This window comes from Chanodichthys erythropterus, chromosome 12 (genome assembly GCF_024489055.1).
Source record: "Chanodichthys erythropterus isolate Z2021 chromosome 12, ASM2448905v1, whole genome shotgun sequence".
NCBI classification, from domain to species: domain Eukaryota; kingdom Metazoa; phylum Chordata; class Actinopteri; order Cypriniformes; family Xenocyprididae; genus Chanodichthys; species Chanodichthys erythropterus.
In genome coordinates this window covers 54,659,662-54,671,312 of record NC_090232.1, presented here as the reverse complement: position 1 = coordinate 54,671,312, position 11,651 = coordinate 54,659,662, and the positions used below count along the sequence as shown (strand labels likewise).

The 11,651-nt window shown below is 37.1% G+C and overlaps 1 protein-coding gene across 3 annotated transcripts; it reads left to right on the top strand.

The window, feature by feature from the left end:
* The first annotated feature begins 4,992 nt into the window (after positions 1–4,992).
* Positions 4,993–11,194, top strand: LOC137031917 (zinc finger protein 883-like). 3 transcript variants are annotated; one of them, XM_067403299.1, is made up of 4 exons: positions 4,993–5,328; positions 7,123–7,287; positions 7,395–7,659; positions 10,254–11,194. In XM_067403299.1, the coding sequence occupies exons 1-4, from the start codon at positions 5,056–5,058 to the stop codon at positions 11,174–11,176; spliced, it is 1,626 nt and encodes a 541-aa protein (XP_067259400.1). In that variant the 5' UTR covers positions 4,993–5,055; the 3' UTR covers positions 11,177–11,194. The 3 variants fall into 3 exon arrangements, with proteins under 3 accessions (XP_067259400.1, XP_067259399.1, XP_067259398.1); XM_067403298.1 differs by having other exon boundaries at positions 7,120–7,287; XM_067403297.1 differs by having other exon boundaries at positions 4,993–5,370; positions 7,120–7,287.
* Positions 11,195–11,651: the final 457 nt, after the last annotated feature.

Sequence of the window (11,651 nt, the reverse complement as noted above, 5' to 3'; positions counted from 1 at the left end):
CATTTGCTGCTGCTATTTCTTGAAAAGAGAAAAAATGAGATCTTACCTTTTGAAATCCGTCATATAATAAACCCTCAGGTTGTTTTCAGCTGTAAAAGCACAGATAAACTGGAAGACTCGCTCACTATATCAGAAACACTAAACAGGGCAGTGATGTGGGCGTGTCGTAGCTTTAAATTACTGCAAGGGTTTCCAGACTGATCCTGAATCCTCCTCAGCACTGCACATTTCAGATGTTTCTCTTACTGAAACCGACTGGTTTATCTCCCCGGAAGTGACAGTGGAAACGGAGCTAATACAGTTAAACTAAGCATTGTAGTGAACAACAGACGTGATGGCACCAGAGCTTCACAACAGACATTCTTTTGTCCCACTTTGACTAATCAAAACAATGTGATCGGACCCTCAACAACAAGTAAACAACTACTGTAATCAGGACTGCCAAAGGTGAAAGACAGGAAAGATGACATCAACGGCCCATTGATGATAGGCTAATCTCATCACGAGTTGCCTTTGTTCACCTCAGGCTTCCATGCCTGAGTTCAAGGTGCGAATGACCATGGACTCCTAGGGCTGCCAAACCGGTTCTGGCTAGAGCACAGAAAGAACAAAGAAATGCTCGAAAAGGAAGACATTTTCTAAACATATTGGCTTGAAATCACCAAAAATGGATAGGAATACTGTAAGGAACATGTCCTATGTGTCCTTGTACTCATCCAGGAAACCGTCCACACACAGTAGAAACCACACCTGGAATAAAAGCCAATGCAACTACACCCAGTGAGACAGAAGTGTGATACCTCAACCAATTCACATCAAGTTTGGACTCTACGAGTTCAGAACTCTGCCACAAGGACTTTGAGAAAGGTTTGGAAAAGAAATAAAGCATTTCCAAGGTCCTAAAGAAATTGTCTTATTTAACTGTGTATTTCGGAACAATACAACAAGTCTCACAGGATGAAAGGTGGGCGTGTTAAGGGACGGACACCTGGAATGCTGTTACCCAATCACATCACCACATCAGGAAAGGTGGGGATTAGTAATCTCCTCCCCAATGAGAAGGAATAAAAGTTTTCCTAAGTGAACAGACCCTTGTTCTGAGTTTCTGACCTAACGAGGGAAGAACAACAGCACGACCAAGGTGAGACTCTTGCGAGTAAACCTTTCACCGCACGGACCTTCAAGCAGCCCAACTGCTTCTGTCGAGGTCTTTGACTCCTGACCTGCATAACTCAAGTACCTCCACCCTACAGAAGATCCTGCGGATCGACCACCTTCTGACCTACAGTTCTCTGGATTACACAAAGACCTCCAGCACTCAGTGCAGCTCTGCAGCTGTTGGAAAGCAATCCAGTCTCTCACTGCACATGGAAGGATACCAGTGGACAACGTTTCCCATTCCCGGACTGATCACCCGACCAGGTGAAACGTAAATATAAGATAACCAAACCTTTTCCAAAAGCCTTGGCATGAGGTTGTTGCTATATGAGATTGTTATCTGTGTAGAGACTGTTTATCTAGGGTCAGCGTACACAGATAGATACATTAGACACGTTATCTGTATTCAGAGTAAATGCTTATTTACTATTTCATACCAGCATCCAGAAAGACCACAACTGACTCCTCATAGACTGCTAATTACCTATTCATTGCTTCATCCAATCCGTTGCGTTGCTCATCTACGTGGCATTCATTATGTTAATATCCATTTGTGTTGTTGTTTGTAGTTTCTGTTTGATTATTGATTAAATTTTCTTAGTAGTTTAGTCATTTTTCCCTAGTAGTTTAGTCATTTTCCTTCGTAGTATTAAGTGAGTGTGATATTTTACTCTTGTATATCTTTTTGTTAATAAATTAATTTTTACTGTAAACTGTGTCATTCTTGTGTTGATAATCAGAGGCTCAACAAGCTCGCCCGAATCTCACTAAATCCTTCAGATTGGTCAGATGATAAACTTCCTCCAATTTATAAAATATTAATTCAGGTAACAATCTTTCATGATTGTTCTTTATTTTCAAGGTGAGAATCCTGACTGGTGCCCCGAAATATTGGAAGGAATCATCTGACTCAATATTAATATTAATACAAATATTAATATTAATATTTAAGACCAAAATCACTACATTTGTGGTCCCTCTTGTGAGGCTAATCCAAAAATCACTACAGCATCATGTTTATAGTCTTGTGGAGTGATTTACTAAGCATAAGCTGAAGTGTTATGCAGTTGTGTCTATGCAGCAGCAAATGTTGTACTGTTTGTATTTCTGCGGGGTTGAGTGTTGGCCAGCTGTCTGAATGCAAGCAGTGTTTTTGGGACAAGCATTGTTTTTGCTTGCATATTTCTATAATGAACACCTTAATGATGTGAAGGATAAACAATACAAGATTAAAACATGATTTATTGAATTATATGATTAGCTATAACTTTGTGATTTCTTTTGCTCTCACTGCTGAAAGTAGAACTGAAATGTTTAATTGTAATTACGATTACATTATTAATCCATGTCACTGGTAAAACGTTCAAAGGAAACGTTCAAAGTCTCATGTTTCAAAATATCTGTGCACAAATCAGTTAAAAAATGAAAGCTTTTGAACTAGAGTTCTACTACACCTGCGGGTTTCGGGTCTGTAACTGAGAAAAACTATATAGGTTTGCGTGCCGTCTTGTGTTGTGCCTCCTATGTCATAATTTTGTTAATTTTTGTTAAAATTATCTTATAATTATGACTTGGTTCATAATTGACTCCATGAGTCATCATTTAATGACATAATTTTTATGACATAATTGACTTCCTTAGTTATAAATCCAACTTTTCATCTATAATATGATTTGGCATCTCATAATTTAGATTTTTTTTTAAATATATTTTTAATTCATAATGTTGACTTTTCATCTCTTAATTATGACTTTTTATCTCATATTTATGACTTAGTATGTCATAATTATGTTTTATCAAAGCATGAATGTATTTTTTTATGTAAAGTTTTATTTATAAAGTTATTTGTATAGTACACAACATCTGGGGCCTCATAAAGCGTGCGTATGCACAGATATGATCTTAGAGTGTGTACGCTAAAATTTCATATTTATACAAAATGGACTTTGACGTGGAAAAGTGCTTATTGCCTTTCAGGATCTGAGCAGACATACACACTTTTCCTTGTGGCAGAGCGAGAGTATCGCAGGGATTTGGAAATCTAAGCAATTCTTGCTGCTCACCATTCTCAAGTAAAAAACTGATATGCTGGGAGATGTGTACCCGACTGGCTCCCAGCATGCATTGCGACATCATGATTGTTGAGATTCATATGATGTCTGTTTTTTTTACAGCAATATAATTCTGATTAGACATCCAATTAAAGAAAGAAAAGTAAAAAGAAGAGGAAGTGTCATTTTTTTCAGTGGTGTTTTAGTAGCTGCTCAGTTAGGTTGATATTCGGGGATCCAAGGATTCACAGTAAATTCTGAAGAAATAATAGTTTGTGCTCATTGTTTTTGGTGGTGTAAATTATATTTGCTCTTGGATGTGTTCTAGTGAAAAGCTAATTACAGATCACATGACCTACAGCTGTGCATGTGAATGTGTCAGAACTTAAATTTTATTTGTTTTTTGAGGTGTCAGCAACAGTAATCAACTTTGTTTATAGAGAATTTTTTTTTTACAACAGTACATACATATATAAACAAATAAATTACTTGTGGACACAAATACAGTGTCGTGAAATATTTCATCAAAAACAAAAAAGCTATTGTAAATATGTACCGGTAAATAATGGTAAATCTCTATGATTATTTAAAGGGGATGTCTAATGCTATTTTATGCATTCTGACTTATTTACTATGTTAAAGAGTTGGATTCTCATGCTAAACATGGTCAAAGTTTAAAAAAAAAAACACTTGGACGTATGACAGAGATTTTTCTGTTTTTGTTGTTGTTGTTTATTTGTTTGTTTGTTTTGTATCATTGCAAAAGAAAACATTTCTGATTCACAACTTTGTATAGACAGAGTATACTGAATGTATTAACAATATGTGCAATGTCATCTGAACATATAAGAGAAAAGTTATCATTGATCACTGAAAGAAAATGATAAAGAGAAAATAGGAGAAAACAAAGAGAAAAAAAAACATGACGGTAAGATATTGATTTATACATCAATTATAGTGTACAAATTAAAGTCATTAGAAATTGAAGTTAGGATGAAATAGTGCAAAGATACATTTTAAATTCTTAAAAAAATAACTATTATTTGTACTGTTATATTGTATTCTGAAAGAGAATCTGTGTAAGTCATTAATAAACCTTTGTTGTTAAATAAAATTGTTGGTCAAAAAATAAAGTTCTGTTTTTGTTATAAAATAAAATAAAAAATATGGGGGGTGAAATTATGTTTATATAATAAAGCCCATGCCAAAAGTACCTGTTGGTGGAAATTTGAAAGTTTGATCAGATTTCTCATCCATTTTTTTTTTTTTTTTTACATTTTTATTTATTTTATTTTTTTATTAATGCTCAGTAATATAACAACATTGTCAAGGAATTGCATACACATATACAAAAAAATAAATAAATAAATAAAATAAAACATCAAGGGTTATACAAAAAAATAAAAAATAAATCAAAAGAAGAATAGACAAATATACAAGACTGCATACACTATCATTATTGGTACAATAATATACAGACATTGATATATAGGGAGAGCTTTTAAATATATGTATTTTCTTTAAACATTTCTTCATAATATTTTATAAATTTTAGGGATTTTTTGTTATTTATATATCGAAGAGATTTGAGCAGTGATATTAATTCAGTTTTGAAATTGGGATAAGATGGAATATTGTTTATTTCTCATCCAAATACACCACGTACTCCTTCAGGTTTGACGTCATGAAGGGCGGAATTCCTTGTATGGGCACTTCTCCCGGAAGAGCGCGCGCACACGAGCACGCCCATCACCGTGCTTCATTCATGTTGGGAAGTCTGCAGCGCTGGCTGTACGTGACTGTCTCGAGAAACAGTTGTTTGATTTGTTAAAACGCGAATTCAACAATGTCACCAAAGAGGTGTGTTTTTGGATGTAAGGGAAAGATAACCTTGTTCAGCTTCCCAAAGGACCCAGCGTTAAGGGAGCAGTGGATGCAGTTTGTTTTCCCGGGGCAGCAGCGGAGTTGTGGAAGTTTGTTTGTTTGTTCCCGGCATTTCGGTGACGAATGTTTTACGAACAAGGCTCAGTTCGACGCTGGATTTGCGGATCGTTTAAGACTAAAAGATGGAGCGGTCCCATCGATAAAACATCCCGGTCATGGGTCGGAACCGCAGGACGTGAGTAAAACTGCGTCAAATGTTTTTGTTGGCAGTTTGTTGGTAAGTGCATATAATGTAAACAGCAGGAATGTTTAGTGAATCACAAGTTATCCAGGGATAATGCGATCATGTATTAGTTCACTTTCAAATAAAAACTAGCCCAAGCTTTACTCGCCTTGAAGCCATCCTGACTTCTTTCTGATGAACACCATCATAGATATATTAACAAATATCCTGACTCATCCAGTGTCATACCAACGAGTATGAGCTGAAGAAAGTGCGTCTATCGATCTTAAACGTACTCCACACGGCTCCGGGGATTAATGAAGATCTTCTGAAGCTGAATTTACATTTCTGTTGAAATCCGATGGCTCAGTGAGGCCTGCATAGCCAGCAATGACATTTCCTCTCTCAAGATCCATTAATGCACTAAAAACATATTTAAATCAGTTCAAGTGAGTACAGTGGTTCAATATTAATATTATAAAGCCACGAGAATATTTTTGGTGCACCAATAAAACAAAATAACGACTTATATAGTGATGGCTGATTTCAAAACACTGAAGCTTCGGAGCGTTATGAATCAGCGTGTTGAATCATGATTCGGATCGCGTGTCAAACTGCTGAAATCACGTGACTTTGGCGCTGTTTCTACACACTGACACGCTCTGAAGCTTCATGAAGCAGTGTTTTGAAGTTATTTTTTTTTTTTTTGGTGCACCAAAAATATTCTATTGAACCACTGTAGTCACATGAACTGATTTAAATATGTTTTTAGTACATTAATGGATCTTGAGAGAGGAAATGTCAATTTCGGTAAAGTTGGTTTTTATATTCGGACATCCGTATTCAATAGTCTTGTTAATCACACTACATTGGGCATTCAGCAGACATTCACAAGTAAATATGCCATTAAAACAATACTTGCCTATTTTGATCGACTGTGAAAAATGTTGTAAGTTGACAATCGTTGGTTGTCAATATCATGTCGCTGCTTAAAATTAGCAAACATTAATTTATTGCACATTTATTGGAAAGTCTGAATTTATCAGAAGTCCGAATATAAAACCAACTTTACCGAAGTGAAATGTCATTGCTGGCTATGCAGGCCTCACTAAGCCATCGGTTTTTGTCAGAAATATCTTAATTTGTGTTCTAAAGATTAATGAAGGTCTTACGGGTGTGGAACATGAGGATGAGTAATAAATGACATTATTTTAATTTTTGGGTGAACTAACCCTTTAAATTTTTAAACAAAGCAAGCTTTGTTTTTAGTAGGGTCAGAATTTAAGTATCTAAAAAATAATGTCTTTGAAAGTTACAGATATATCTTGCTGGATATTATCTTTAATAAATGTTTAAACATTGTTCTATAGTTGTTAAGTATAAAAACATGAAAAAAGCATTGTTTCACTTCAGAAGGGCTTTATTAACTCCCGGAGCTGTATGGAGCACATTAATTATGGATGGAGACACTTTCTTCAGCTTCATACTTGTTGGTCCCGCAGTGCTCACTGCCATTATCAAGCTTGGGCGCTTTAAGATATTTATTAATGTTTCTCAGATTGTGTTCATCAGAAAGAAGAAAGTCATACCTATGATGGCTTATTATAAAATGTCTGAACATTCATTGTAATAAACATAATTTCATTATATATTTATGTGAAAATGATTTTCGAGATGAAATATGAGATCAGATTAGGGTAAATCCATTGTTTGAAAAGTTAAATAATCACCTTATTTTTTAACTTAATCTTTTGAGTATATTATAAATGCATCTTGTATTAATGCATTTGTGTTTGTGTTCAGAAGTTGAGCATGAAAGCGCAGATGGATGTGATCTGCTGTAAATCAGTAGGAACTGATCTGTCCATGCTGGATATTGAGGATTTCATCAGTGAAATCTGTCAGCTGAAGAAAGAGGTGGCGTCACTGGAGGCAAAGCTGAGAGAAAGAGGAGACAAACCCAACAGAGAGGTTTGAATATGATTCTTCAGAATCATCTTGTCAGTTTGTATTTTAACGAATTAAGTTTGAACCCAGTGTCAGAGCCAGCTAATATATCTTTTGTTTTGCACTGTCAGGATTCGTTCTGGAGCGTCAGAAATCAGAGATCCAGAGACACACAGGACTCAGAGCTCAGCCTCACTTTACTGTGTTATACTGACACTCAGGATCATGGATCCACTGATCAAACCTCTGATTGTAACGGCAAAGGAAACGAAACCACAGTGCAGGAACAACAACAGAGCCATGAGGAGGAGAAGGATGAAGCAAATAATGAGGATGATGGGAATGATGACAAGGAGGAAGATGGGAATGATGACAAGGAGGAGTTTATTCCTGCAGGTTTGTTTATTTTGTAATCTTTTGCTGTTTTTCATGACACTTGAATGTCATTCATCAGAGTCTCTGTAGGATCAGATTCATATTGGCTGTTTGTCTCTGATGAACCTGATCAGGTTTGACAGCAGATCATCTGAGGTATTGGGAACATAGTGGCAAATGATAGTAAGGCTGAATGATTTGCAGAGAAATAAAAATGCATATATTTTTTAATTACAGTATTTATGCTAAAAATGTCAATTGCAATTAAAAGAAAAAAAGAAAAAGAAAATCCAGGTTTGCTTGTTTTTAGGTTTGCATGATTTGGCCAAAAATTATATTAAGATTTTTCACAATATACAGTCATATTTTTTTATTTAAGGATAATAATAATAAGGTAGGGTAGAAGATCATACAGGTAGGATGGTGCCAAGCCTGCCAGGGAATTGTACACAAACACTAATACCTTAAACTAAATCCTAAACTCAATAGGAAGCCAATGCAAACTAATCAGAAGAGGAGTGATAATTTCCCTCTTTCTAGTTATTGTTAACTTTTGGCTGCAGCATTTTGTACCTGCTGAACAATCCCTAAATGCAATGAGTTGCAGTAGTCCAGTCTTATTGAAATAAATGCATGAATTATGGTTTTCCAATCCTTATGAGAAGCAGAAGATTTTATTTTGGCCATCAGCCTGAGCTAAAAAAATGCAGATTTTTACAACTGAATTAATTTTGTTTTTCAAATTTAAGAGCCCAGATTCCGTGCATGAGTACCCACGAGTTAGTCACAAGACGTTAAGGATTTTGAGAGGATGTTAGCACCTTGACACTGCCCAAAAAACCAACACTTCCATCTTAGTCATTTAATTGTAGAAAGTTATGTTGTCTCCTGCATAAAAATTAGACAGAGCTTTTCTCTTAAAAAAACATTTTCTGCCCAGTGTTTTATTTAAAAGGTTAGTCACCCAGGAATGAAAATTCTGTCATTTCAAAACATAAATGAAGATGCACTATATTTCCAAAAGTTTTGGGACGCCTGCCTTTCCTTGCACATGAACTTTAATGACATCCCATTCTTAATCTGTAGGGTTTAATATGGAGTTGGCCCACCCTTTGCAGCTATAACAGCCTCAGCTCTTCTAGGAAGGCTTTCCACAAGGTTTAGGAGTGTGTTTATGGGAATTTTTGACAATTCTTCTAGAAGCTCATTTGTGAGGTCAGGCAGTGATGTTGGCGAGAAGGTCTGGCTCACAGTCTCCGCTCTAATTCATCCCAAAGGTGCTCTATCAGGTTGAGGTCAGGACTCTGTGCAGGCCAGTCAAGTTCCTCCACACCAAACTCACTCATGTCTTTATGGACCTTGATTTGTGCACTGGAGCGCAGTCATGTTGGAACAGGAAGGGGCCATCCCCAAACTGTTCCCACAAAGTTGGGAGCATGAAATTGTCCAAAATGTCTTGGTATGCTGAAGCATTAAGAGTTCCTTTCACTGGAACTAAGGGTTCAAGCCCAACCCCTGAAAAACAACCCCACACCATAATCCCCCTCCACCAAACTTTACACTTGACACAATGCAGTCAGGCAAGTACCGTTCTCCTGGAGCCGCCAAACCCAGACTCGTCCATCGGATTGCCAGACAGAGAAGCGTGATTGGTCACTCCAGAGAACACGTCTCCACTGCTCTAGAGTCCAGTGACGGTGTGCTTTACACCACTGCATCCAACGCTTTGCATTGCACTTGGTGATGTAAGGCTTGGATCAGCTGCTCGGCCATGGAAACCCATTCCATGAAGCTCTCTACGCCCTGTTCTTGAGCTAATCTGAAGGACACATGAAGTTTGGAGGTCTGTAGCTATTGACTCTGCAGAAAGTTGACGACTTCTGCTCACTGTGTGCCTCAGCATGCGCTGACCCCGCTCTGTGATTTTACGTGGTCTACCACTTTGTGACTGAGTTGTTGTTGTTCCCAATTGCTTCCACTTTATGATACCACTAACAGTTGACTGTGGAATATTTAGTAGTGAGGAAATTTCACAAATTGGCTTATTGCACAGGTGGCAAACTATCACAGTACCATGCTTGAATTCACTGAGCTCCTGAGAGCGACCCATTCTTTCACAAATGTTTGTAGAAGCAGTCTGCATGCCTAGTGCTTGATTTTATGCACCTGTGGCCATGGAAGTGATTGGAACACCTGAATTCAATTTCGATTTGGAGGGGTGTCCCAATACTTTTGGTAATATAGTGTATTTTAATGAAATCTGAAAGTTTTCTGTTTCTCCACTGACAGTCTACGCAACTACCAATTTGATGCTTCAAAAATTTCATAAAGAGATCATAAAACAGGGGCAACCCTGATGCTGCTAATGTTTACTTTGTACAATCTTCATATAACATTCCTGCAAAGTCAACAGAATATTTGTTCACAATGTCTGTCCTGCGGCAAAAAATGATTGCAGTTGCCTTTTAAACCATATGTTGATTATGACTGTGACCTGGATTCATAATTTGCTGATAATCTTGGGAGAAGAATGGCATGGGAACCTGCGGATTAGTATGAACACATCTGAATACATTTTAATGTTAGACTTTTTGTTAAAATTGTGTTTCTTTCAGATGATGACAGTGGTTCATCTTCTGATGGAGCTGAAGAAACAACATCAAAAGATCAGCTGAAGGTCAAGAGTTTTTCCTGCTCCACCTGTGGAAAAACATTCAGAATACAAGGACATTTAGCGAGACATGAGAGAAACCACATGGAAGAGAAAGATTTAACCTGCATGATATGCGACATCAGCTTTCCTACCTTAGAAGAGAAGAGATGTCATACAAAAGAGCACAATGTTAAGAAGGAGTTTCGCTGCGAACAGTGTGGGAAGGTGTTTTTCATCACTCTTTATAATATGAAAGCTCACATAAGGAGACACACAAAGACTTTCCACTGCGGCGGGTGCAACAAATATTTCAGTACCAAACATCACCTTGTTGTTCACAAGCGAACCCACACGGGCGAAAGGCCGTACAAGTGCCCTCACTGCGAGAGAAGATTCACGTACTTGGTCTCTCTGAAGGCCCATTCGCGTGTTCACACCAATGAGAGGCCGTTCCAGTGCAGCGAATGTGGGAAAACCTTTTCAAACTCAAGTTCTCTAAAGTCACACCAAAAAATGCACTCTGATAAACAGTATCAGTGTTCACACTGTGAGAAACGATTCCGTCACAAGTCTTATTTGATTTATCATGAGAGGATTCACACCGGAGAGAAACCGTACCTGTGCTCCTACTGCGGGAAGAGCTTTTCTAAGCCGGGTGAATTTGGATATCATCAGAGAGTTCACACTGGAGAAAGACCGTATCACTGTAGTGATTGTGGGAAGAGATTCAGTGTACATAGTGCCTTAAAAAAGCACCAGAGGATTCATACAGGAGAGAAACCTTACCGCTGCTCCATCTGTGGCGAGAGATTCACTTATTTAGGTAGATTTCGGACCCACCAGAAGAAACACGCTGAAGAACAAACTGCTCCAGAATCATCATAGTGTCTTTTAGTGCCTTGGTTGGTGCCCTAATGTACATAAGTCGATTGTTTATATTATGTATATTACATTGTGTATTTTTCAATAAAAATGTTTTTTCCATATGCTATTGATAATTATTTGAGTCAATTATTGTTGATGCATCCAAGCTTTATAATGGCAGTAAGCAATACCAACGAGAAAGTACATCAATCCATCATAAATGTAATCCACACGGCTCTGGTGGGATAATAAAGGTCTTCTGAAGTGATGCATTTGTGTAAAATAATAATAAAAAAAATAAAAATAAAATACATATTTTTAAAAGGTATGAAATAAAATATGTAGCTTCCTCCAGACCGCCATCTGTATTCAAATTACGATGAAAGTCACGTCAGTTAAGCTTTTTCTGTAAGTTGAATAGGGAAGGTGTAGGATGTAGCGCAAACTTTTTGAACTGCAAGAGTTTTACACTTCCAGTTACCCTTTATTTTACAGT

What these genes read in the sequence shown, in the direction of transcription:
- LOC137031917 (XM_067403297.1), top strand. Translation starts at nt 5,056, where the DNA reads ATGTCACCAAAGAGGTGTGTTTTTGGATGTAAGGGAAAGATAACCTTG. An exon ending in TTTTTGTTGGCAGTTTGTTG is followed by an intron (nt 5,371 to 7,119) that starts GTAAGTGCATAT and finishes GTTTGTGTTCAG; the next exon opens with AAGTTGAGCATGAAAGCGCA. An exon ending in GAGACAAACCCAACAGAGAG is followed by an intron (nt 7,288 to 7,394) that starts GTTTGAATATGA and finishes TTGCACTGTCAG; the next exon opens with GATTCGTTCTGGAGCGTCAG.